We start from the raw sequence: 26,518 nt of genomic DNA, 5'->3' as shown, positions 1-26,518 counted from the left end.
CCCGGAGGAGGGGGTAAGTATGTGGGTCTCGGGGGAAAGGTGGAATGGGGGGCCGCTGTGGGGTGTCACTATTACTACTGGGGTCGCTGTGGGATGTCGCTATCACTACTGGGGGCCGCTGTGGGGTGTCACTATAATTACTGGAGGCCGCTGTGGGGTGTCACTTATCACTGAGGGCCGCTGTGGGGGGGGGGGGGGGTCACTGTGATACTGGGGGCTGCTGTGGAGAGGGTCACTGTCACTATTATCACTGGGGCCGCTGTGGGGGGGGGGGGGTGTCACTATTATTACTGGGGTCAATGGGGGGGGTGGGTCATTATTATCGCTGGGGTTGCTGTGGGATGTCACTATTACTACTGCGGGCCGCTATGGGCTGTCACTATTACTACAGGGGGGTCAAAGTGGGGTGTCACTATTACTACGGGAGGGTCACTGTGATACTGAGGGCCGCTGTGGGGTGTCACTTTTACTACCGGGGCTGCTGTGGGATGTCACTATTACTACTGGGGGCCGCTGTAGGATGTCACTATTACTACTGAGGGCCAAAGTTGGGTGTCACTGTGATATTAGGGGCCACTGTGGGGGGTGTCACTGTGATACTGGGGGCAGCTGTGGGGGGGGGGGGGGGTCACTGATACTGGGGCCACTGTGTGTGTGTGGGGGGGGAGGTCACTATTATACTGGGTGCTGCTGTGGGATGTCACTGGGGCCGCTGGGGAGGGGGTGGGGTCACTATTATTGCTGAGGTATGTTTACATGTGACGGAAATGGGCAGGGCTGTTTCAAAATAGACAGGGTGCAGATTTTGACTGCTTTTTAGATACATAAATGCTGCAGAATTTTTCACAGAAATTTCCGCTGAGGACATTCTGCTGTATTTCTGCATCCAAAAAGCAGTCAAAATCCGCACGCTGTCTATTTTGAAGCAGCCCTGTCCTTTTTAGAATGACGGGGGTAAAATCATACGTCGTGATAAGCCCCGCCCCCTGATGTTGGCACTTTGCGATAAATAAGTGGGTTTTGGGTTGCAGCTTAGCCAGAATGGCCTAGAATCCAGAGCCTAGATGGTGGGTAAATTGTCAAAATGACCACCATGCTTCTTTCATTCGAATGATGCGCCACTCTCAAAGTCAACTGGGCAATATGTCTTTGAATGCATCACAGAAGTAGGTCTAGCAGTCAATGGTTTCTCAACAAGATATACACTACATAGCCTCCAAAAGCCTTTATATAGGGCAACAGCCTCTGGTGGCAAGACCGAGTGCCTGATCATACCACAGCTAATCATTTAGATACTATATCTGCCAGAGGGTGCCTTCACAAGGGCGATAGCGAGTCATGCCAGTCCATCTGCCGTGCAATGTATGGGAGACATGAATGAAAATATAACAATGCGATTTTCCTGTCTCGCAACACTGCTGCAAGAGAAAAATCAAGATGTAGATATACTCATTGCAAATAATGGGTTGCACTTTTGTGCGAGTTTCTGGCCTGTGTGAATGCATCCTCAGACATAACTGCATGTCGATTTTTACAGCAATCCAATGTTTCTACCTGGATGCATTTTTTTAATGTCAATAAGTTTATCTCTGCACACGTGACAGCATTGAGGATTTTAAATAAAGTGGGAGTTCAAACATGCACATTGACACATAAAAAGAAAAAAATTCTGGGACTGCTGGTAACAGTGTAGGACTTTATGGTGAGGAGAAACGGGGGACTCTGGACAGTGAGGGTGCAAATGGTATGGGCTACAACAATCATATTTATTACTTGTCCAAAGAATAAGTGATAGAAGTCCATGGTGGGGAAAACCACTCATTGGCTTTTATTACGGCTTTTTAAAATGTATTTCCTAAATAGAAGTCTATGGATAAACGCTATACCTAGAGCACGCTACATTTTGGGGGGAAAGGGGGAGCCAAGCAATGACTGAAACCCCACAATTGAAGGGGGAATAGATGAAAATTAGGAGGAATATTTAAAAAGGTATTTCAAAATAACCATCATAACTGATTGATCCTTTTTAAAGATAAATAAATTAAATAAAAGTGAATAAGCTACATCCATAACTGTTTGGGAAAAACAGTACTGTATACAGAACTGTATTATTGGGGAAGTACTGCCATCTGCTGGAACATAATTAGAACTGAGCAAGTGTACAATGTAATGGTATATAGCAAAAAAACATGGACTGGATTCTTTCCATAAGGCATACAGTATATTATAAAGTCAAACTGCAAAACAGAGACTAAAGTAGGTCCAAAAATTATATGACCCGTTGAAGTTTATTTCTTGGCGGATGAGAACAGTTTTTTTTAGAACTTTTATTTCATTTCAAAAACATCTTTGTTGCAGAGAATAGAATCTTTACATTAACCCATTGGTGACTAAGCTTTTTGTTGTTTTTCCCTCCCCCTTTTAAAAAAAATTGTTACTCCTTTATTTATCAGTCGACATAGCTGAACGATGGCTTGTTTTTTGTGGGGCAAGTTGTATTTTTTAACGGTACTATTTAATGTACCATATAATGTACTGAAAAATGTTTAAAAAATTCTAAGTAAAATGAAAGAATAAAAAACAAAAAAAACACATTCCGCCATCTTTTGGTGCATCTTCTTTCTACGGCGCACAAACTGCAACAAAAATGACATGATAACTTTATTCTATGGGTCAGTACGATTACTAAGATACCAAACATAGTTTTTTTTGCTGTAATACTTGTATTTTTTTTCCGAAAGATATTTAATTTTTTCAAATTATTTTCTGCTGCCATCTTCTACAGCAATAGCTTTTTTATTTTTCCGGCGACATAGTTGTGTAGGGGCTCATTTTTTGCGGGGCATCCTGTAGTTTCTGTTGGTAATATTTTGGAGTACATACGACTTTTTGATCACTATTTATTGCATTTTTTTCTTGAAGATAGGATGACCAAAAAGGCACATTTCTGGCATTTTTTTTTCTGACATCATGCAGGGTAAATAATAAGCTACTTTGATATATTGGACTTTTATGGATGCAGTGATACTTAAGGGGGTTGTCCCGCGATAGCAAGTGGGGTTAAGCACTTCTGTATGGCCATATTAATGCACTTTGTAATATACATCGTACATTAAATATTGGCCATACAGAAGTTATACACTTGCCCTCTCCGGTGCTGGCGTCCCCGTCTCCATGGCGCCGACCAAAGCTGCCTTCTCCCTGGATTAGACGCGCTTGCGCTGAAGGGGCCGCTCCGGCATGCTCGCGCCGCACAGGGCTTCTGCGCATACGCAGAAGCCCTGTGCGGCGCGAGCACGCCGGAGCCGGACAGAAAGCGCAAGCGCGTCTCATCCAGGGAGAAGGCAGCTTTGGGCGGCGCCATGGAGACGGGGACGCCAGCACCGGAGAGGGCAAGTGTATAACTTCTGTATGGCCAATATTTAATGCACGATGTATATTACAAAGTGCATTAATATGGCCATACAGAAGTGCTTAACCCCACTTGCTATGGTGGGACAAACCCTTTAATAAGTATTTTTGTTTCATTATTTAGATTCTTTTATTATAAATATGGCAAAATGTTTTTTAAAAACTTTTATTATTTTATATAATAACTAGTAAAACTTTATTGATCTTATTTTTACTTTTAGTCCCCACAGGGGACAACAACTTTCGATGATTTGAATGCTCCTGTGGTATGATGTAATGCCACAGAATTACATCATACTGCTATCGAGCAGGCAGTCTATCAAGCAATCAGATGGGCATGACTTGATAGGCATTCTGCCATGACAACCCTGGGGGGCCTTTCAGCAGGCCCCTGGCTGCCATGACACCCGCACAGCTCCCTGTGATCTCAATTAGAATTGACAGTGGCATTTAAAGGGTTAACAGCTCCGATGAGCCACAGGGGTGTCAGCTGCAAGAAACAGCTGACTTCCGCGATGTCTCCCCGCCGCAGCATCTCTCTTCATAAATAGACCGTGGATACAGGCCGTCAAAAGGCGTATTGGTGGTCACTAGAGATGAGCGAGCGTACTCGGATAAGCACTACTCGCTCGAGTAATTGGCTTTATCCGAGTATCGCTGTGCTCGGGGCTAAAGATTCGGGTGCCGCTGCGGCTGACAGGTGAGTCGCAGCGGGGAGCAGGGGAGAGCGGGCAGGAGAGAGGGAGAGAAAGATCTTACCTCCGTTCCTCCCCGCTCTCCCCTGCAGCTCCCCGCTCCGTGCCGGCACCCGAATCTTCAGACCCGAGCACAGCGATACTCGGATAAAGCAAATTACTCGAGCGAGTAGTGCTTATCCGAGTACGCTCACTCATCTCTAGTGGTCACTAAGGGGTTAAAGGGGTAATTCTATAATTATGGGACTTTAACATTGATCCCCTGGCGTTAATATAAACTATGAAGGTTTAATCAATAAAAGGGTATATCATCCTGGACCTGCAGGAAGAGTGTGTGTGAAATGCAGGCTTCATAACCGACTGCTGGAGGGGACATGACCCGCGGTACTGCAGAAGCTCAGCATGGAGAAGATGCCATAAGACGACTGCCTATGGAGGAATAGGCAAGTATAGATTTTTTTTTAATGATAAAATCCCTTTAGGGGGTTATCCAGAGAGAGAAATACTTACTTAAGCCCGCCCCTTTCTTTAGATCAGTTGTGACATTAGCTAGTCAGCCAGCAGCATGCAACGACATCACTACTAAAGGGATTGTCCAGGTGTAGACTATTGATAGCCTATTCCCAGGGAATCTGCCAGCAGCGATCTCCCCAATCTGCTGTTGGCCCAGCCAGTGTGCTGGTGCACTGACCTGATTTCTGCAGACATTAACTCACTGTCTGGGCAAACAGCTGATCGTCGGAGATCCCAGGTGGCAGACCCCCACCAATCTACTATTGATGGCCTGTTCTAAGAATAATTCTATAAAAAGGTTTCTCGATTACATAGTGGTAGTGTGTCACGTAGCCGAGAGGTGCACAACAGAACCACACACAGGTTTAAAGCATGTTGCCAAAGTTTTGGAGTGTGGCTCTTGGATTCCATGTTCTTCACCTGTAAAAGTTAATCAGCTGAAAAACACACCACAAAACAGTGAATTTGCTGCATGGCACAAACTGCTACTTGTACAGCAGTCAGAAACGAATGATCGGTAGGGATTTAACTGCTAGAATGAAGAGTCAGTCCAACTAGTAAGGGGGAATCCTTTTGATGGGCCACTCCGGTGAAATCTTTTTTCATTCCCTATGTAACTAGCTCCAAGTACATATAAATCGGCTAATGTTACCTTGTTTACCATATTCCTTTCTATGTGAAACTTCCTGGAATCGGTCTCTTCACATAGCCATGTGATATCATTGTGACTGTCTCAGATTTACTTAGCTTTGAGCTCTTGCAAGAAGTCACAATTTCTGTCACCACAACATACTGCTTGAATAAACTGCATGGATTGCATCACAGTGGCGACGACAAACTATTATGGTTACTGATGAGGATTACAGTTATAATGAAAGAAAATAAATCACAATTAATCCTCCCTGTGCACTTAGGGTCTTTAGCTCATTTAGGCGAATATGAAAAGTAATGATAATCACACCACCCTCAGCAGGCAAATGTGGTACAGGCTCTCGCTTGTCATGGGATGCTGTGTTGATGCATGATATGATTGCAAGCATAGCCTACAGGAAAAGAACAGGAAGAAATCGAAAGATCAAGATAGTATCTGATAAGCATTAGGGTGCATTTAGACGAACGTATATCGGCTGGGTTTTCACGCCCAGCCGATATACGTCGTCTCTGTGTTCAGGGGGGGGAGGCTGAAAGAGCCAGGAGCAGTGCCCTGAGCTCCCGCCCCTCTGCACTAATTCGCGGAACTTAGCCCTGCCCCCGTCCCGCATTCTTTCATTGCAAATAGTGCAGAGGGGCGGAGAGGAGGCAGAGATGGGGCGGGAGCTCAGAGCACTGCTCCTGGCTCTTCCAGCCTCCTCCCCCTGCAGAGAGATAACGTATATCGGCTCCGCGTGGAAACCGAGCCGATATACGTTCATCTGAATCCACCCTTAGCCAGGAGGCTGCATCGCATGGAAATAACACACACACACACACACACACACACACACACACACACATATAGGCCGCCTGCAGACGAGCGGGTCGGATCCGGCAGCGAGAAATCTCGCCGCGCGATCCGACCCCAGAGCCTGCAGGGGCGAGCGCGTACTCACCCGCGCCTGGCGGCCCCGGCTCTTTGATGTGCCGGCTGCCGCGCAGCCGGCGCATGCGCAGACCGGAGCCGGCGGCCAGGTGAGTGCGTGCTCCGCACAAAATTAGAGCATGCCGCGGTTTGTTTGCCGCGCGAGATTTCGCGCGGCCAAACCGCGGCCGTCTGCATAGGAGTGCGTATTGTAATGCACTCCTATGCAGACTTTCAGCGGCGGAAATCCCGCGGGAAATCCCGCGGCGGGATTTCCGCTCGTCTGCAGGCGGCCATATATATATATGTCCAGAGTGTGATAGGCAATTAAATAGAGGGGTGCAATGACAAAAAAAGTGTTTTTGCTGGAGTGGCCCTTTAATTAAAACACTAAACTTGCAATTAAATGAAAGGAACAAAAGTAAATGTAAAACGAAAATAGAACAAAGTTTACTTTTGTCAGTACTGAGGTGCTTCTTGTAGAAATCTGCCAGAGGGGTTTTTCACATCCTGGTTTCCTTTGTGTTTTGGCTGAAACAAATAACATTTGTAGACATTGGTTGGACTCTCATAGTTTCCTCGGTGAGATTACAGTCCTTCTCTTTTGATTACCCTTACTTTATTCACTTATTTTAGACAACAAAATCAATACAAGCTACTGCAGCTGCTTTCTTTTTAAAAACAGGTCCCCCATGTCGTAAAAAAATAAACATTCATATACTCACTTCCTGTCTCCCTGCATCTGCTTCAATGCAGCCGTCGTCCACGTTCAGTGTGTGTTTATAGACTGCAGCGGCCTGTGTATAGAATGCATTCGATCGCTGAGGTCTGTGATTGGCTGCAACAGTTTGTGATGTCCTGTACACAGGCTGCTGCAGCCCAGAATCATGATGTCAGTGTCAAGACTGTAGTGTTGGCCGGAGGGGCGAGTATATGACTTGATTATTTTATGGCATGGGGGAACATTTTTAAGAAAGGAAAAATAAATTATCTCTGACAACCCCTTTAAAAGGACTAATCAGATGACCATCTCAAAACATTAATCACTTAGGCCACTCTCACACAAGCATTTGTAAAAATGCAGCGTTTTTGAAGTATGTTTGCCTGCATTTTTACTGTGTATTTTGCGCAGTAACAACGCAGACAAGCAAGCTGATGACAGCTTTTTCCCCCTCCCGGTTGGCAAAGTAACCGGTGTAAAAAAATGCAGTATATCGTGTACGATTTCGTATTTACTGTTTTTTTTCTCCACTCATTCATTTCAATGGGCGATTTAGTCTGCGAAATAGGCCCTACAATGCCGAAAATAAAAAATGCAGCGTGCAATTTTGCACGTTTAATATGCTACGCAAAAAGGATAGTGTGAGGTCCCATTAAAATGAATGGAGGTTTAGAGCTGCGTATTTCATGCTCATGAAAAACGCGTGTAATATGCAGCAAAAAGATGCGTGCGTGAGAGTGGCCTTCGGGGGTTGAGAAAATCATTAGCACAGATTATCTGGCAGCTGATTATTCATTTACGGCCAATCCTTTATACAGCATGTATTTACTTATTTCGTTTTGTTTGTTGTCAATTGCAATCAGAGCAGTTGGAGAGCGTATAATCTTTCAGGCAAAGGGTTTAGGCCGAATGCAGACGGCCGGGTCAGATTCCAACTGCGAGATTCTCACAGCAGGATGCAACCCGTGCCCCTACAGTGACCAGCGACTTACCTGCCTGGCGTCTTCACTCTGTGAATGTGCCAGCTGACATACAGCCGCAGTGCAGAGTTGGCGCATCCAAGATATCACGGACGTGTAAGGCTTGGACTGAAATAGGACATGCCGCAATTTTGTTATCACACGAGTTTTCGGCAATCAAAATCACGGCTGTCTGCATAGCATTGCATAAACCAATGCAATCCTATGGCAGTGTGCAACAGCGGAATCTCAACGCAGAATTTCCACCCGTGTGCATTCGGTCTTAGCCCTCCAAAGTACCCTAAACCCTTCCACCATGTTTTTGCAGTCCTCACTGAGAGCACTATTAGCCTGGGTTCACACACAGCGGAATCCTCGCGGTTTGGCCGCAGCGAAAAACCACGAGATTTCCGCCGGGAGAAACGCTGCTTCAAAACCCGTGGCACTTAGCCGCGGGTTTTCAAGCAGCCTGTCTGCTCGCTCTTCCACTGCGGCCAGCGCTCCCATAGAGTAGAGCACGGCCGCAGCGGAAGAAGAAAAAAAAAAAAAAGAACATGCTGCGGCTGGCGAATCCGCGCCGCAGCGGATTTGCCTTCCTATGTGAACGAGATTTCAGAGAACTCTCGTCCACATGGCTGGCTAATCCTGGGATTAGCGGCTGCAGGCGAATTTGCCGCGGCGAAATTCCGGACGGAATTTCCGCGGCAAATCCGCCCCGTGTGAACCCAGCCTAAGGGCCCCTATCCACGGGTGGGGACCCCAAATGCAACCCAGGACCCGGCCAGTGACCTCTGCGTACCTGCCCAGCGTCTTTTCTCTGTGCTGTGGATGTCCAAGCCTGCGCTTCGCTGTAGCGATCAAGCGGCTCCCACGGCCATTCTGCAATGATGATTACAGAATGGCCGTGGGCAGAACGGCTTCTATTGACTTCAATAGAAGCAGTCAGTGCATACCCCGCACAAAATCACAGCATGCTGCGATTTCTTCTCTGTGAGCGGAAAAATTGCAACCGATCTCCGCTTGTGGGCAGGAAATTGCTTTTTTACATTGCATGCTATTGGGCTGGATTTCCTGCGGAGTCCGTAGGAGGAATCCCGCTCCGGACACCGCAATGCAAGTCGGTCCGTGGACAGCAGCACTAAAGTAGTGATAGTTATACACAGAAAGACATATCCTGCTAGCGATATTCAGTCACGGCTGTGGACAGGGGGCCTAATGAGTATCTGAGCAGTAGTTTTGGAGAAACTTGCACTTTATTAGTAGCAGCCAGACCGAATTAATCCTGCATATTTATGAGCTGCAGGCTAGCCACACCCACCTCGCCTTCCAGCCAATGATTGGCAGTTCTCTTTATGCACAGTGATAGGCATATAGCTGTCAATCAGTGGCTGAAGGACTGGGTGGGTTTTACTAGCCTGCACCTCATGAATATCCAGGAATACTTTAAGTAGTTCCCTATGCATGTGCTGCTACTGATAAAATGCTATTTTCTCAAAAACTACTGCACAGATCCACACAGCAGACATGTCATTGTAATCAGCATGGCTGTGCTGACCTGAAGAAGGGGTGCATAAAGACAGTAACAACATTGTACGCACAATTTAATTTTGGTACATGCTGGTGTAACTACCACGTTTCCCTGAAAATAAGACACTGTCTTATATTCATTTTCACCCCAAAAGAAGCACAGTGTCTTATTTTGGGTGGATGTGAATGATCGAGCGCCAGCTCTGACTGGCTGGCGCTCAATTCTATCACAGCACTTGCTTGCTGGAGGCGAGGTAGTCAAAACCCCGTCACCAGACAGAGTGATATATCAGCGCAGAGGACACGCAGCCTGCCGCAGCGCTGGAGGCCGATGCGAGGGACTCAGACGCCGCTGGCTAGGTGAGTATTAATGGGTTTTTCCAATGTAGTTTAGCTAGGGCTTATTTTCAGGGAAGGCTTATATTTCAAGCCTTTCCCGAAAATCAAGGTAGGGCTTATTTTGGAAACACGGTATATGCTTATGTTTTATATGTTCATTTTTTTCATTTCAATGTTTCTATTTCCATCTATAATCTACTGTCTTGAACAAAAGATGATGCAATTTCTAGAAGCTCTGCAGCCGATTGCATCATCAACCTGGAGACATTAATGTCCCTGATGGCAAAATGTTATACCACGATTGTTTTGCCAACTGCTGTCTTAGGTCTATGGCCAACTCAACATTCCTTTTATGGCTTACAGTTATTGCTAGATGCTACATATTGGAGCACTCCTAAAATGAAAAGGGCCAAAGCAAATTAACCCCTAAAGACGTGCCCCCTTTTCTTTTTTGCTTAAATTTTCGGTGTTTTCTTCTCCCTTTTAAAAAATCATAACTCTTATTTATCCATCAACATAGCTGTATGAGGGCTTGCATTCTGTGCTACGAGTTGTATTTTTCCATGGTGCTATTTAATGCACCATACAATCTAGTAAAAAACTTTTTAAAAATTCTAAGTGGAGTGAAAGGGAAAAAAAAAAAACGAAATTCCACCATAACTTTTTTTACTCTTTCCTTCACATAGCTGTACGGGGGCCTCATTTTTTGCGTGACGTCCTGTAGTTTCAGCTGCTATAAGAAATAGACGTCAGCCGTGATGTACGTTCTGTAGCGCTAAGGGGTTAATCAGCGTCATCACTATTTGTTAAAGGGTTTTTCCTGGGACTCTAAGCCAATTTAGACACAACAATTATCTCTCAAAAGCCATCTTTTGAGCGATAACCATTGCGTCTAAACACGCGGCCATTGTGCACTGTTCATTCATTGCTGATTTCCAGCCACCTAGAAATTAGCGATGAGCCTTGTCAGCGTCACACGCCGATATTTCAGCAGGCGGCGCTGATAGCATTCTTTCAGCGAGTATGCCGCTGGCAGTTCTCAGCGGGATACCAGCTGAAAGCTTGGAGAACAATGCAGCTATTTTCCATATACAAAACAGCCGCCTTGTTCTCCAAACCATCGCGGTGGTATCCAGCGCAGCCTGCATAACTCTTAAGTAGCCAATTAGCTACTTAGAGTTATACTAAGATGATCGCTCAAAACTGTCGTTTGAGCGATCATCGCTCCGTGTAAATGGGACTTTAACAATAGATGACCCATCCTCAATATAGGTCATTAATAGTTAATCGGCAGGGGTCTGACACTCGGATCCCTGTAGATCAGCTGTTCAGACCAACTAAAAGTGCTCTGTCTACATTGCAGCAGATCAAATTGATAGCTCTACCCCAGTGGGAGCTGCGATTGCACAGATAGCTTTGTCCCAGCTGTCAGCCCCACCAGCAGAATAGCTGATAAGCAGGACTGCCCACTTTGTGCACTATCCATGGTGCCGAATTCTCCACGGGGAGCCCATGGCTGAACAATGGAGCTAATTACAGAACTCCTACCTCCTGCTGATGTCTGTAACAGCTCCCAGAGGCTCATTTGCATGCAAATGAAGCTAATAAAACAATTAATTCCTGGAGCTTAGCCCCGTCTCCGTCCCGCCTCCTCTCATTACAAATAGTGCAGAGGGGTGGAGAGGAGGCGGGAGCTCAGAGCACTGCACCTGGCTCTTTCAGCCTCCTCCCCCTGCAGAGAGAGACGCCATATATCGGCCGGCGTAAATACCCAGCCGCTATACGGTCGTCTGAATAAGCCCTTAGGCTGCGTTTAGACTGAACAATTAATCGTTCAAAATAGCAAAACTGAACAATCGCTTAGTGTAAACATAGCCAACAATGAACGAGAATTGCGCGGTTCTTGTTCATCTTTCAGTTTCAGCCAGCATAGAAACCAGCGCCGACTTTTGGGCAGTTTAAACACTCATCATTCGGTGTTTTACACAGGAAGGTGAAACACTGAACGACAAGTGAGCGAGAACTGCACCATTGTCAACGAAAATCGTGCAGTCTAAACACACTACTCGAGTACGGACGGGCTGCTGAGGACGTCACCGGCTTGTTCGCTCAGGCAAACGAGAAATCGTTAGACTCTCAGTGTGTGTGTATGTGTATAAAAGGGGCATTAGAAATGCCCATCTATAGGGTTGTTCTGATGGAAATATCCATCAGTGGTTTTTATAACGGTTCCTGTAAATCCAGTTTTAGGCGGTCCAATTAGTCAACATAGCATGTGTGCACCTTTGAGCCCACTTTTCTACCTTATTATATATCAAATTCTTAATCATATTCCTTTGAAAACAGTGTATATTAAAAGTTTACACACACACTATTAACATCCATCAGAGTGCCTTCATAAATTAGGCTGTAGTCACATCTGTGTTGTGTGGCTAGTCTATGATGAAAAACAAGATGATCTGCCAGAACCATCATATGACAGATACGAACGGCGGCAGACAGCCCCATGGAGTGTCCGCTGTTTTGACGGCAAGAAGAGCTCTCCGTGTTTTACTATTCCTGCTGTCAAATGTGAGAGAGCTGTTGCCAGAGCCTCAGAACTCAGCCATAGCAATCTGTAAATATCACGTATCTACTGATATATCACTATTAGAGATGAGCGAGTGTACTCGCTAAGGCAAACTACTTGAGCGAGTAGTGCCTTATGAGAGTACCTGCCCGCTCGTTTCTAAAGAGTCGGGTGCTGGCGGAGGAGAGCGGGGAGGAACAGGGGGAGGGGGGAGATCTGTCTCTCACTCTCTCCCCCCGCTCCTCCCTGCTCACTCCCGCAACTCACCGCTCTCCCACGCCGGCACCCGAATCTTTAGAGATGAGCGGGCAGGTACTCGCATAAGGCACTACTTGCTTGAGTAGTTTGCCTTAGCGAGTATGCTCGTTCATCTCTAATCACTATGCATGCAAGAGCCTCTGAACCTTTCATACCAACAACTCCAACACAGGTCAATAGGTAGTTATATAATGCATTACAAGCACTGCATTCTATGTGGCATTTTTCATCATCTTTGCATTTTTCGGGGCTATTGCACTTTTTTTAAAGTGTAGTAGGAACCCCTCACACAAGACGGAATTAGTCCATGTGGACAATTTCACAGCTCCACGTTATCTTTTTGGGATTTAAAATCCCCATAATTTCAAATCCACACGTCTTTTTTGTACAGCGGAAAAGGATACCGCTGCAGAATAAACGTTGCCTTACAGAATTGTGGTTGCGGATTCTTCACGTACAGAAGAGATGTATTCGGCAGCAAAATGCGCAATTAATTTCTAATAAAAATAAAAAGTCAGAAGAAATTGTGCAAAACACATTCTGCAATTACAAACGTTAAAAAAAATCCAAAGTTATTTAATGAAAGCCGCAACTGCATTGTGTGTTGTAGAAGAATTCAGCCAACGTGAAAGGTCCCACATTGCATTAAGGTAAGAATTGTTTGGCAATTTTCCATGGACTTCTCTATGGGAAAATTGATGCATGTCGAAACTGTGTGATCAAAAAAAAAGAAAAGCCATGAAATTCATGCATCTGTAATATACCCAAAAAGACTGCCACATAAAAGGTGTGTGAAGGCGGGTCCGCCGAGGATCTTCTGTACAGAAAATCTGCAGTATTTACAGCGACAGCAAAGTTGTTGACATTTAAATAAATCTCATCTGCACACTGCTCAAAAATGTGCCCAAGGCCTCATGTCCACGGGCGGATCGGATACTGCATGTGGAAGCCTGCAGCGGAGTCCAACCCTGCCTGAGGCCGAGGACACTGCAGGTCTTCTGCTTATCCGTCAGGGTCTTCCATCTCCTTCACTGCGGATGTGTGCGGAAGCACTGGTGCGTTTTTTTTAAACTCCTGCTTTCCCACAGAATCTGCAATTCAATTTCGGACGGGCCGGGGATTAGATGACTTCAATGGAAGCCGTCCGTGCTGGATCTGCACTGAAATGGAGCGTGCTGCCATTTGTTTTCCGGACCAAAAGGTCCACAAATTAAATCCGCATGTTTATTTCATTTGCGGACGCCCATGTCTCCCTACAGGCGGCTTGATTTGCGGATCCTTCACGTGGGTGTCCTGCAAATGATACCCGCCTGTGGACATTGGGCCTAAGGCAGACTCACACAGTCGGAAGTGTAAAACGCTGTGTGGGTTTTACTACTGTGGAGCCACCGGTGAGCTAGGCCATCATAGCGTATGACAGCGTATATCACACACCCCGTCACGTGCAGTCAACCTGTTTGCTTATATTTCCCACGCCATTGCTTCGCTAAAAAGTAATCCCGTATGGGAGGTGTGGATTACATGCCCATAGAGAACAATGGGCTCTCATGCATTACACGCTGCAAAATAGAACATGGTGAGTTCATTTTTGCGCTCGCATATTACACAATGTATGTGTTAATGTGAGCGGAACTGTGTAAGGCAATGTATTTGATTGCCTGCCAATTATCACGTATCACATAAGATCATAGCACATGCGTAATGTGTGGTAATCTCACGCTTGATGAGCCTGGCCTAAAATGCGCACAGAAATGAACATCCGGATTTTAAATCTGCAACGTGTCGATTTAAGGCTCATTCACAGGGCCGTATGTGCAAAACCGTGTGAGCTGCTGACGCTGTTTATGGTGATTATACACGCTGCAGGTCAGCGTATCTCACGCTCGCTGTCATGTGCAGTGTGACTTTTTTTAAATTCCCCACTCGCTCTCATAGCAGCGTTGCGTATTAAACGCTACACATATGTAATGTATTGTGTATGTACAGCATTTAATAAGCAATCCATACAGAACAATAGGGCTGTATGCGCATAATACACGGTAGTAGAGAACATGCAGTATTCTTTTTCAGACGCTATTATACGCAATGTATACGTAAATGTGAATGCATCAATGTACTGGCAGTGACTCCATTCACCATGTAATATGCTGCATATTTACGCTCGTGTGAATGAGCCCTTACACTGCGGACTTTCACCCTTTGCAATGCAGAAGAGCAAATTTGCACAACATGCGAACACACAACATGCGATCCGGCGGTGAAGTCGGTCAGTGTAAACACTCTGCATGAGCGCTAACGACCTGAGCCGTGACGTCAGCACTTGTGCAGCTGTTTACCCGACTGTTGTCCCATGTAATGGCGCCATAAGCCGGTCTCATTGGCGCCACTGATCTCTTGGTTCAACGAAGGATTGCAGCGGATGGTAGCGGTCCAGCCGTATGCTATACATGGGACTGCTGTCCCCACCAGTTGTTAGGCTCCTGCAGACCATTCAGACAGGCAGGTCCCCGCAGAGTATCGCCCACTTCTCTTCTATGTGAAGCGCTGAGCGTTGAGAAGCGAGCGAACCAGCCATGATTTTTGTGCTGGTCGGATTTGAGCGACAAACGAAGAGTAAACGAATAGCGCAGGATGGCGTTGTGTTCAGAGGTAATGATTATCACGCAGGGTTATCTGTCTGAACGAAGTATGCGCCACAATCGTTACGTGTAAATGGGCTTTATTTTGCGTAGTTTCACCGACATCCTTGCAGGGTTTATGGTGAGAGTATTTTTATTTTTGCGGTGGTTTTTGCTGCGGTGGCGGTAACTTCTTCAGTCCGCTGGGCTGCGAGCTTCATATGTAGGAACGTAGTTTACACAAAGTGTCAGAACCGCAAAACAGACGTTTTCAACATCTCCATCGCCGCACTTTACGGACCGTTTTACACGTTAAGATAAGTCAGAAGGCGCACACGGCCAGCAGCGGCAGCCATCGTACACCGCGCACTCACCGCACACGGACACGTAGCTTCCATCGCAGGAACACGACCGCGCCTCTAGTTTCTATGCGGCAAATCGTTACAACCAACGCCTGTTTACACAAAAGGATTTACCGCAGACGGCTGGGGCTTTCTAGGTCTGCCTGAAAGATGCAAATAAGTGTTAAATTATTGATTTAACGCTGATCGTTCGTGTCGAACAATTATCATGCAAATCACGAAAGTGAACGCTAATCATGGTGGATAAAAAGGGCCTCTGTGCTCAAGCGAACCGCGCATTTGTAGCGCCTGGTACAGTAAACACGTCTCTCTCACACCATTTTATGGCGACTGTACGTATAACGATATTTTGGTGCAAGCCAAAGGTAAATATGCGCATTTTACAACTATTCTTCACCAAAACTGTTGAAAGCAGCATAAAAGCGTCTGCACTGTAAGCGTACACGCAGACCGCTGCCACAGGTTGTGTTTTGCCACAATTTGCGCCAGAATTCGCATGCCCTTTTGGCGGCTCTTCCCCACTGTATAGTTACCTCAGCCGCCCACCAGTTTGTGTATTCTCACTTCCATTTGCTTTTCAAGGACTTCTATGTACTCAAGCTGCACTGAAGCCAATCACACAGAGCAGTTGTGTCCTACTACAACATGCCGTCCTGACAGAAAGCCCCTACATACGTAACCCATTAGCGAGCATATCAGATACCAAAGGAAACACGAAATAAAATCGAACACGGCCGCCACTTCTACAGAGAAACCCCGAGGACTTATCTGCGGCGGCTCGTCGTCTCAGAAAAGAGAAGAGAGGATAAAAAAAAAACAACAAGCTTTAAGATGGCGGCCGCTTTCTGACAGGAATCTTCTTCTCGGTTCCCATTGGTCAGCGCAGTCGCATTCCCACAGTTGATTGGTTAGCTCTCCGGTTAGGCCCGCCCCCTGCATGACGTTGTTGCTATGCACGGCGGGGAGGAGGGGAAGGTTAGTGAGATGAGGGGCGAGCGCTGCACACGCGGGCAGAGCGGTGAGATGGCGTCCTGAGAGGAGGTGGAGGGCAATAATGCGGCGTCTTCCCACGGAGCTCTCGCAGCCATTCCACTCGTCACGGGTGAAGATTTAACGGCGACAGAGAAAGACACTGGGGGGATGGAGGAAGAGAAGAAAGCCAGCGCCGTAATGGACGTCAACGGGGGTGGTGGGACAAGGCTGGCAGCAAGTGAAGAAGCAAGACTCGGGGCTGCCCAAAATGGCGAAGCTGAAGAGGACGAGGCGGCGGCAGAGAGAATTGGTGGCAAGAGAAGAAACAGCAGTATTAACAGTGAAGCGTCCGTGAGAGGGGGCAGCACCCCCACCGAGGAGCCCCCCAGGAAACGCTTTCAGATCCCAAAGAAGAGCAGAGAAAAGAAAGGTGGTCGTCATCTTCCGCTGTGTAGCTAGTATGGGGGCCATGTTGCATGCCTATGGAGTCACCTCAGCGGTCCCGGGGACCGCGCTAGATCTGGCCGAGGGTTGTTATCGGCTGTCTCCGCTAGAGGGAACTTGCGAGTTGTTCTACTAGCGGCGCTGGAGGCCCCGCCCACGCGTTCTAATGCCCCCGCCCATGCGTTGTGCAGGCAGGGGGAAATCTATGCTTGTTTATATTACTGATGGAAGGCTGCATTGCAGTACAACTATGCAGGCTTTTTTTTTTAGAATATTTCACAATGGAGCCTGCTACAGGTAGGGACTCTTTAAATCTCTGAAAGCACTAAAATCGGAGGGTAATCGTACCTACCGAATTTTGCCTCTAGTAACAGAGTTGGAGAATCACTTGTGGATTCTCCAGGAGAAACAGGAGCAAAACCTTTCTTTTCCACCATATCACTGCGAAGTGGGGATTTGATGCATTTCCGTGGAACACATATCGCGGTCCTTGATTGAGGAGGTATTTGAGAGCGAGCACTTGTAGGGCATTGTCCATGTACAGGAGGTACGCTCCCATAGGACTGGGGGCTTTATAAATTGAGGGGCTGATTTTTCAAACCATATTGTGGAGTTCATGCCTAGTTGATGCTTGGTATAATTTTTTTTTTAACCATTTAATTTCGGCGTGGTCATAGTCTTTTGCACCACTATACTGTAAAATGCCATTAATAGAACTATATAGGTGCCGGATTATTGAATATTCTGAATTATTGGAAGTATGTTACTCTTGTAAGGGTTGAGAACATTCGAGAAAAATGCTTAACTTGGGGAAAGTTTCTGACGGATCTCTACTTATCTTTTGCCTCCACTTCATATTTCAGTTCTGTTCTAGACTTTTTAATGAAGAAAAAAAAATGTTTAAGCAAAACTAATTTGTTAGAACTAGAGTTTAAAAAATAGGACCCTAATGGTGCCTTTCGTTCTCCTTTGTGGCCATTAGCCTTTTGGAGACTTACAATTATGCGCTTCTGGTTATTTCCCAGCAGAACATTATTTTTGTCATTTTCAGTAATTACACGGTCTTTGAAAATGTCATTAGCAGTAAATAAAAGAAATCTCGGCGCAGAGTTGTAACTTGATATACTCACAAGACCCCTGGGGATGCTGGGCCGCCATGGGAATATGAGCTTCCTGTGTAAGATTGCCATCAGTCAGTGTACCGTAAACTTCCTGATGTCAGCAACTTCGAAAGAAAACTTCTTCCAGCACTCTGAAGAGATGACAGTAGTCTCATAGTTCTTCCCGTGAGGTTTTAGTAAATAAAATCTGTTACATGGAAATTTTTACAAATTCTACATCATTTAAGTATGCACTGTTCAATTTTTGTAATTCTTATTTTTGCATGACAATCCGCCATTAGGATAAACTTAATCTAAGTTCCCTCTAACTTTTTGATGCATTAACAAAAAAAAAGGGCCTTCAGCATAGCAGTTACTGTGGCTGAACAATCTTTTTTTTTTTCTTTCTTCCAAATAAGGAAGATACAAAAAACAATACCTCTGCAGCGCCACCTATTGGATGGCAGCATTTTTGCAAATCAATGTCCGACTGTATAACAATGACTGGGAATGAAAAAAACCAAGCCAGAATCCATACACAGACTGCTGTTTAGGGGGGTTTGCCCCTCCTTCAGTGTGCAGTAGGTATCTGCCTTGGCTAGTAGTGGCGTGGGTCAGGAGAGGGGTATCTTCTCTCCTTAAGGAGAGCACCTAGAAGATATGTGAAGACACTAGGAGGTGAGTGAGGAGACTTATAAGGCCGTGCATGCTCCTCTGGGAAATATATGCAAATAAGAGTCTTTAGTGGTATATTGGCAGCATTTTGGTCCCACCCAGCATCATTATAGCAATACAAAGGCTGTATACACAACGTAACTTATTTTTTTGTTTGAGCTTCCGAAAGTGAGTTTAACTGGAGTGATTATATTTTGAGCTGTTATGTACTTCCCCATTTCCTTAAGACTGCCCCTTTTGTGTATTAATGTTGAGATGAGAAATTTGCTTTTTGGTGGCCATCAGAAAAACACTTTGGCTTATCTGATTTTGGTAAATTCATCTTACAGACTGAAGAGACTAGCTTTACCATGTTTTGAGGTAGCTTATATGTGGAATGTTGAGTTCCTTTATGCTTGCTCATAACGTACAGGCCTAGGTAGCCTGTAAGATTGTCCATGTGATCCTCAGACAGCCTTCTATTGCATAATTGTAGGAATGATTAGAAATACAAATGCATAATCAAAGTACAAAAAAAAGTATATGCTGTTGTATTGCTACCAGGAAACGCACCTTTCACCTTGGAAGTCACCCAATTAAAACGGTTGTTCGCATTTGCACAAGGCTTTTCTGAACATTGTAGCTCTATTTAGTGTACATTTAACTTTTTTTTTTTTCCCCCTCTTTTTTTTTTTTCTTTGTTTTCTCCAGTCTTACTTTTTAATCAAACCATTAAATTATCTTTCGCTCACTCTTGTGACTGTTTTTGTTTTTACATATTTTCAAGTTGTCACATGCAATTATGTGAAAGTAAATTGTAATAAAATCTTTGCACCATTGTTCTGTATGTGGTTTTTGTTGAGTTATTTCACAATAATGACTGACAATTTAAAAAGTTACACTTCTTATTTTGGAAGTAACTTGAGTTTTTTTCCATCTTTTAGCTCTTCAGCCAATTAGTACTGGCTCGCGGGATTTTGAAGAGATATTGCGAATTCTACATTCATCTTACTTGGATGCAAATTCTAATCTACACTTTACATACCAATCTGCTCGAATGGTTCATAATGAATTCTTGGAAAAAGAGGTCAGTGAGAGTAACCCGGTCGTCTCGCAGATCACATGTGCACTGTCGAACTCTGATTCTGGTGCACTTTCATCTTAACACAATTCTTCCTTGGAGCTTTTACAGAATTTCAAAAACCTTAAATCAAAAATTGTCATTTCCTAATGAAGGCAGTAAAGTCCCTCTCAAAGTGTAGTTTGTAACACTAAATCAGACAAAGTTGTGTACTACGTTGCACGCAGATCCCATTTGGCACATTTTAAATGTTCATTAAGTTTAGTGTGCTTAATATACTATTTAGGTTTGAAGAAAGTGTGGAATTTTTTTTTTCAATCCTCTCCCAACTTCCATACTTCTTTTTTGTTCCTTTTCTTAGTTTACTGAAAAAAGAAGACAATTGAAATTTGACGGGCGATCGGAAAAAGAGCTTGCTGACTCTTATGCTTTTCTTTTGGTTGATGAAGATCAGGTAAGAAAGTCCATGCTGTTGCGAACGCTGTCCATGAAGGCCTCTGTTCTTAGCAACACATAGTTTAGGAAAACATTCTGGTATGGAGTCCTTTAAAACAATCTCCGATACTCATTTCATTTCTGTTCCAGTTATTAATGACACTTAAATAGCCTTTTTGAATGACTAGATGGTTAAACAGTCTTCCGCCATCAGTTACGGGCTGCATGCATTTTATTTTTACCTCCGTATTTGCATTACTGGATACTACAGCATACAGTTTTCAGATCCAATGCACACGTTTTACTACCTGCATTCAAAACTATTGGAAGACACCAATTTTAAATTTAAAAAAAAATGTAGTGCCTGTTCGCTTGCATTTATGAAAATCTGACATACATTCGATTGCTATATTGACAAAAAAAAAAATGCTTCTTACCTGGTTTGTAAGGATCCCCATGTGTTGGGTATACAGTTTAAAGATTTTTGCACCCAGTCTAATGAAAACACAATATGGAATCTGTGCATCCAAGGACTTTTAAAATGAAATAGTAAAGGTCAGATGTTGAAAGATACGCACGTGGACTTTTTTTGAGTAGTGAACAGATATCACAAAATGAAAATCTATTTCAAAAGCTTTCTGTCAAAGGATTTTTACACCTCCCGTCATCTCTTGTTTGGATAATTGGAATTGGTGTTCATCTGAAGGGAAGCTGCTACAGGTTGAGTGTAAAGAGTACAGATCACTGACGCGCTGCACGTCTGCCAAGAACTGATTAGTTGTTCTGTTCCTTTCTAGTTTCCACCCCCCAAACTTTAGTTTTAAAAAATTGAATAAGAAAAATAATCTAGTGTGATAAAATAGTTGGGTTATGTGCCAATGCAGCTTTAAAGGATATGGTCTAAACATCATCATCTAGACTTTTCGTTCACATAGCTAATTTTAATTAGTAGAGCAAGCTTTCAGAATGGTTTGTCCAACATGTGCAATGTTCATCCGTTTAAAGAAGAATAAGCAATCCAATAGAACATCTCTGGTACCTGCCCAAATCTTAAAACATACCTACACTTTTCAGAATAAGCTGTCTTGTGTGCATGACTTGTAGTGGTATTCTTGGCCATTATGACTTGCATATCTTATCAATTTCTAACAGCTTTCTGCAGGCTCCATCTCTGATTAGTCTTCCCTGAGCCAGGAGGGTGAAGATAAACTGACATGATGGTTCCCATACACTGCTCACACGAGAGCTGGATATCTTTTTCCCCCTCTATAGCACATGCTTGAGCACATTATACAGCAGTATAGCTGTGAGGCAGTAAAAGCTTACTATTAGCTGCAGCATCATCTTACTTTCTGCTTCTGTCTCCTTACTGCAGCTGCCTCCTCCTCCCTCACTCAACTGCTATGCATGGCATGAGACAGTAGCAAAGTCCCACCTGTATTGCTGCAATGTCTAAAGTTCAGATTGCGCTTTAAAGGGAGTACGACAATATGGAAGGTTTAACAATTTTTAAAAAATAAGTGATTGAGCATAGTGATTATCCTACGTTTTGTAAATTATATCTATATACAAGACATAAAGGTTGCAGCTTGCATCACAAAGTATAAAGAGTGCAAGTTACATCACATCATTATCTACTCATTATTAGCTAAGGCGTTACAGCTTACATGTTACCAGGAACCTCACTGGGAAGTCGACTCATATGAACTATCAACCGGGAAGCCAAACAGTACTAAGACAGTGTCTTCTCCAGTAATCTGACAGGCATGACGCCTCCTTGTTCCGTCACCAAAGGGTCCTCACTTCTAGGGGTTCGACAAATGACATGTCTTCATTCTGTATCCAAAGAATCTCATTTGACTTGAGAGAATGGGAGCTCATACTATTCTGATATAGGTGACCCATCATCTACATTCCAAAGCTTTCTAAATAGAAAAGGTGTCGGCACATTCCTGTTTTGAAGTGGAGATCAAACGGCCACATTATACTAGAAGTCATAAATGTTGACCCTCTGTTTGTATGCAAACTTAGTCTCTTCCCAGAAATGAGCTTCACTTTCTACCCAGGATAAGATATGTAGCTTAAAAGTGCATGTTGATGTCTCATCATTTGACTTGCTTAGACGCAAACATATTTACTTGGCTCTCTGTCCAGAACAATGACTGTTTAGTATAATTCTTGTCAAAGGCACAAAATTGTAATAAAAATGGTTGAATAAAATCTAAATCCTACAGTCAGTATTTTCTGACGCCACCCCTTATCTATCTTGGTGTCAATAGAAACAGACTTTACATGGAGTATACAGTGAATTAGAAGGAAGTAGACCCCTAGTAGCCAGTACTTTTTAGTGGTGTGTTGTTTTTTTTTTGTTTTTGTTTTTTTTTTTAGCCACAGTTTATTTGAAGCAAATAAATTGACTTTTACTAGTTATAACATTTGTCTATCAGAGGCACAAGTTTGTTCAAAGTACAATGCCTATTAGAAATGGCAATCTTCTGAATGACTGTTTCTGGTTTGTCTGAAAGTCTTCGTCTTGGGTGTCAATGCACCATGTGAAAATGACAAGTGTCTACAGTCCTCTTTTTGATTTCCTTCATCGGTTTGTTTTTATATGAACGACCCTTCAACTACAGAAACTGACAATGGCAAGAAAAACTGCGCTGCATATCAACGTTTTGCCATATCTGATATCGGTCAGCATTTGTTGTATTCATTTTCATCACAAAAACGCACTGTTGCTTGGCAGGGAGTTATCTAAATTGACCTTCTCGACTGTCTGAATAAAGCTGGCCAACACTGGATTCTAGAGTAGAAGTATTTTAGTGGCTCTTGGTATAATTATTAAATTCAGTTTTATGAAGTGAGCAGATCACTGGACTTTAAATATTACAGCTTTTCTCTGCGCCAGGAAATTGAATCAAGCCGTCATCACTTTGGCGTCCACTTTTACTCCCAACTTTTGGAGACTTTGTGCGATTCCTTCTCTGTTCTACTGCAGAAGCAAAACCTGCCATACATAAATGAAATTCTGAATGAAGGATAAAGTAAAGGCGATATGTTATGGCAATCCTGAAAAGTAGCTGAATTTCATCTGCAAGATCTTTCTAGGCCAGAATCTGTGGATCAAAATGCTGAAACTGGAAGTACTAGATGCCTCCTATCACGTTTACTGTGTACCAATTCTTTCAGGTGGCTTTTCAGTGCAATCTGCTGTGTGTGTGTGTGTGTGTGTGTGTGTGTGTGTGTGTGTGTGTGTGTGTGTGTGTGTGTGTGTGTGTACATGAGAAGTAGCACTATATCTTACTATTATGACTTTTATATGGATTTTTTTTTTCAGTTTTCGCCTCTGCAGGTTCCATATCGATCTAATTCTCAGTTTTCTTTGAGCTTGTGGATATAGACTAGTTGATACAATGGCTACTTGCACACCTAGGAGTGCAGAATCTCTATGATCTGTTTTGAAGCACACCATCATAAGTAGCAGCATCATGGATGACATTATGCAGCAATACTTAATACAGTTGTATCCCTGCTCAGAAACGCACAACCATCTCTCTCACTCCTGTCACTCTCGTGTAACCTTGCGCATCCTGAAAGGAAAAGCAGAGATTGCTCATTCACGACCGGGGAGCAGACTAGAGGAGGAACATTCCGACAGTTTAGCCATAGTCGGGTCACCTTTTTAATTTTCTAAAGCGCCTCTGAAAAAAAGAAATTGTAATGTGGTTGACGTGGATAGTTACTCTACTTTTTCTTCATTCATTTTTATCTCCCCTGTGGAAGCTGTACAGCAGTTAATATGGAAGCTCTTTAACCTAATTTGAGGGTTGGTTAAAATTTATGTTGTAAAATGTGGATGTATCAGGTTTTCAAATGCCTGAGATTACTTTCATATTCATCCAATACTGTAATATATAGATGAAGATTCCCATTGTAAATCCTAATTCCTTAAAATATTTGAAAATGGGTTTTCTAAACCAGGCCACCCCAAAGCTTACAAAACCCCCACCTCCCCGCCTCTTGACTGGTGTCTCTCCAAACAAAACAAAGACTGTTCCTGGACCTCTCCAACTGTGTTAGAATCTATGCTGAGTGGTGATGTGAAAGCTCCTAATACGACTTTTAATGTTGAACTTAAAATGAGTCACTTGGGGCTTATTCACACGAGCGTATATATGCTACCATCTGATGCATTGGATTCCAAAGCATCAGAGCATACAGACGTATTCCCGCGGTGTAAAAGCGCCCGGCCGGCCAATCTAGGGCCGGGCGCTTTTACACCGCGGGAACACAAGCGGCCGGCCAATCTAGGGCCGGGCGCTTTTATGCCGGCCAGGAAAGATAGTCCTGGAACTCTTTCCTGGCCGGAATACGCCCGCTGCCATAAAATGCTATGGGAGCCAATGACAGCTGCCGGAAAGGGGAGGTGGGAGGCAGTTTAGCAGCTTGACTGCTAAACTCTGTCCCCCTTCTCTCCGCCCCTTGCCGGCTGTTTGCAATGGGAGGGGAGGACAGGGGGTGGACCTAAGATCAGCCCCTCCCAATGCTGGCTGCCAACAAGAGGCGGAGAGGGGGTGGGAGCTTTGAGCACTAGCTCCTGCCTTCTCCCCTTGCAGAGAGCCGGGAAGTGGGAGAATAGCTTAGAAGAGCTAAACAGTCTCCCAACGGCATTGCGGACTCGGCGTATATGCGCCAGGCCCGTGCTGTCTGAACACGGCGGGCACACGTTAAAACGCCAAAGGCCGTGTGAATGAACCCTTAGGTTGCTAAACCAGAAAATACCATGTTTATTTTGTAATCCTAGGTGCAAAGTATAAGTGAGAAAGGCTTACATGTGGGAAACTCCCGATTAACAGCACTTGGCAAGCCCTCAATGGGTAAGTGTGTCTTGATATATAACTGTTAATTTTAATATAGGGAGACCTTTCCATGAACAAAGAATGATTTAATCCATATACAAATACTGTCTTTTTGATTCAAATATACCTTTTTTTTTCCCCCATCACAGTGAAAGAGAAAGATTTGTGACTACTAGTCTGAAAAACTGTTTTCGAAATGTTACATATATATGCATTATCTCAGTGCGAGGCATTTGCCTACTTTTTGTGACAAGACACTTGTTCGCACAACCACATTCTACGTCTGGCAAACTAATTGGCAATTATTTTAGCGGAAATCTGAGCGCCTCTCTGCATACATGAAACTTTTCAAACAAACCTTCCAGCCCATAAACTGCTTGATTAGCCTTCCTATATGACATGCACGCATTCGCATTTTGCATGAGTCAATTTGCTCATGCAAAAATGCTTCCACTTTACGCAGTGCTTGACTTTAGTTCCATAAAGAATTACTCAATCCCTGCTAATGTGCAGGTCCCTTGGTCATAATTGATGTATTGTCAAAAGCACTTCATTCCCCCACCGCTTTCTCTATACCAGACACCCGTAAGCAAGCTTGAATTAACAGAATTTCAAATGTATGCCTGTTACATATTGATGACATGGCAACTGAGGTAATGTTCATCTTCGGAGAATTTGAAGTTGAAAGTCTTGACGTTTTCCCTGTCCTGTCACATATTGCAGCACTGTGGTCAGAAAGTAGCTGTATTCTAAGCAACAATGGCCATTGCTATGTTTCGGATGAGGGGAGTTCTGTGACCATCTAGCTGAGAACTTTGAAATGTAATTTTGGTATTTATACCTGTAGAGCTCGCTGTAGGAAAAAAATGTTGCTCACTAATGAAAATAAGGCAAGTTATCGATGTTGAGAGCTGTTAAAGATGGGGTGTAGGGAGTTGGTGGAAAATGACCAAAGAGGTAACAAAAAATGTTTAATAGAAGTGCCATCACAGGAATTCTAAAAGCAAGTGGGATGAACAATTCTTTCAAGGACAACCACATAAGCTGGTCATAGCAGAGAACAAGAGTTAAGTAGCTTTAAACTGTAACCATAAGTTAAGGTAACAGCAGTCTGTATAATAGAGGCTGTTGAAGGCAAATGCCAATTGTTCTAAAATGGTAACCTAGTATGTTAGGCTGAAAAAAGATATATGGCTGTGCAGAAGAAAAGAGGTGTGGAGCAAAACCCGAAGGATTGTGATAGCGAAGAAAAAAAAATGCCGATTTAAGGAATACAATAGTGCTAAAAGTAGAGGTGCCGCCTACCAGATACCGCACCACCTGAGTGGGCGTGAGTGAACAGGAGGATGAGGCTTAAAGAACTGGTAGTGATGGTGCAACACTCTTGGCGTTAGAAATATTAAAACCATGTAGTACGAAACTTATCCTTTATTAAATATAGTG

At 44.0% G+C, this 26,518-nt stretch overlaps 1 protein-coding gene and 1 long non-coding RNA gene across 5 annotated transcripts in view; one reads left to right on the top strand and one right to left on the bottom strand.

Annotated features, from left to right (window-relative positions):
• Positions 1 to 16,341, bottom strand: part of LOC136621229 (uncharacterized) — a 36,823-nt gene extending 20,482 nt beyond the window's left edge. Inside the window, exons 1-3 of one of the 2 annotated variants that reach the window (XR_010791227.1) lie at positions 16,064 to 16,341; positions 15,543 to 15,673; positions 6,632 to 6,708 (exon numbers count right to left, since the gene is read on the bottom strand). This is a non-coding gene — a long non-coding RNA (uncharacterized lncRNA). Of the gene's footprint in view, positions 1 to 6,631; positions 6,709 to 15,542 lie in introns of both variants that reach the window. The other variant, XR_010791226.1, reaches the window with a different exon arrangement.
• A 154-nt stretch (positions 16,342 to 16,495) lies between these two features.
• TASOR (transcription activation suppressor) overlaps positions 16,496 to 26,518 on the top strand; it is a 55,071-nt gene continuing 45,048 nt past the window's right edge. For 2 of the 3 annotated variants that reach the window (XM_066596554.1, XM_066596553.1), the window contains exons 1-4: positions 16,498 to 16,932; positions 19,645 to 19,787; positions 20,143 to 20,235; positions 25,021 to 25,093. In XM_066596554.1, the coding sequence (XP_066452651.1) occupies positions 16,671 to 16,932; positions 19,645 to 19,787; positions 20,143 to 20,235; positions 25,021 to 25,093 (571 nt within the window). In that variant the 5' untranslated portion in view covers positions 16,498 to 16,670. Of the gene's footprint in view, positions 16,933 to 19,644; positions 19,788 to 20,142; positions 20,236 to 25,020; positions 25,094 to 26,518 lie in introns of all 3 variants that reach the window. The other variant, XM_066596555.1, reaches the window with a different exon arrangement.

The sequence above is a fragment of the Eleutherodactylus coqui genome, chromosome 3 (genome assembly GCF_035609145.1).
Source record: "Eleutherodactylus coqui strain aEleCoq1 chromosome 3, aEleCoq1.hap1, whole genome shotgun sequence".
Lineage (NCBI taxonomy): Eukaryota > Metazoa > Chordata > Amphibia > Anura > Eleutherodactylidae > Eleutherodactylus > Eleutherodactylus coqui.
The sequence above is the reverse complement of the archived record's forward strand: the minus strand, read 5'-3'. Positions and strand labels throughout refer to the sequence as shown.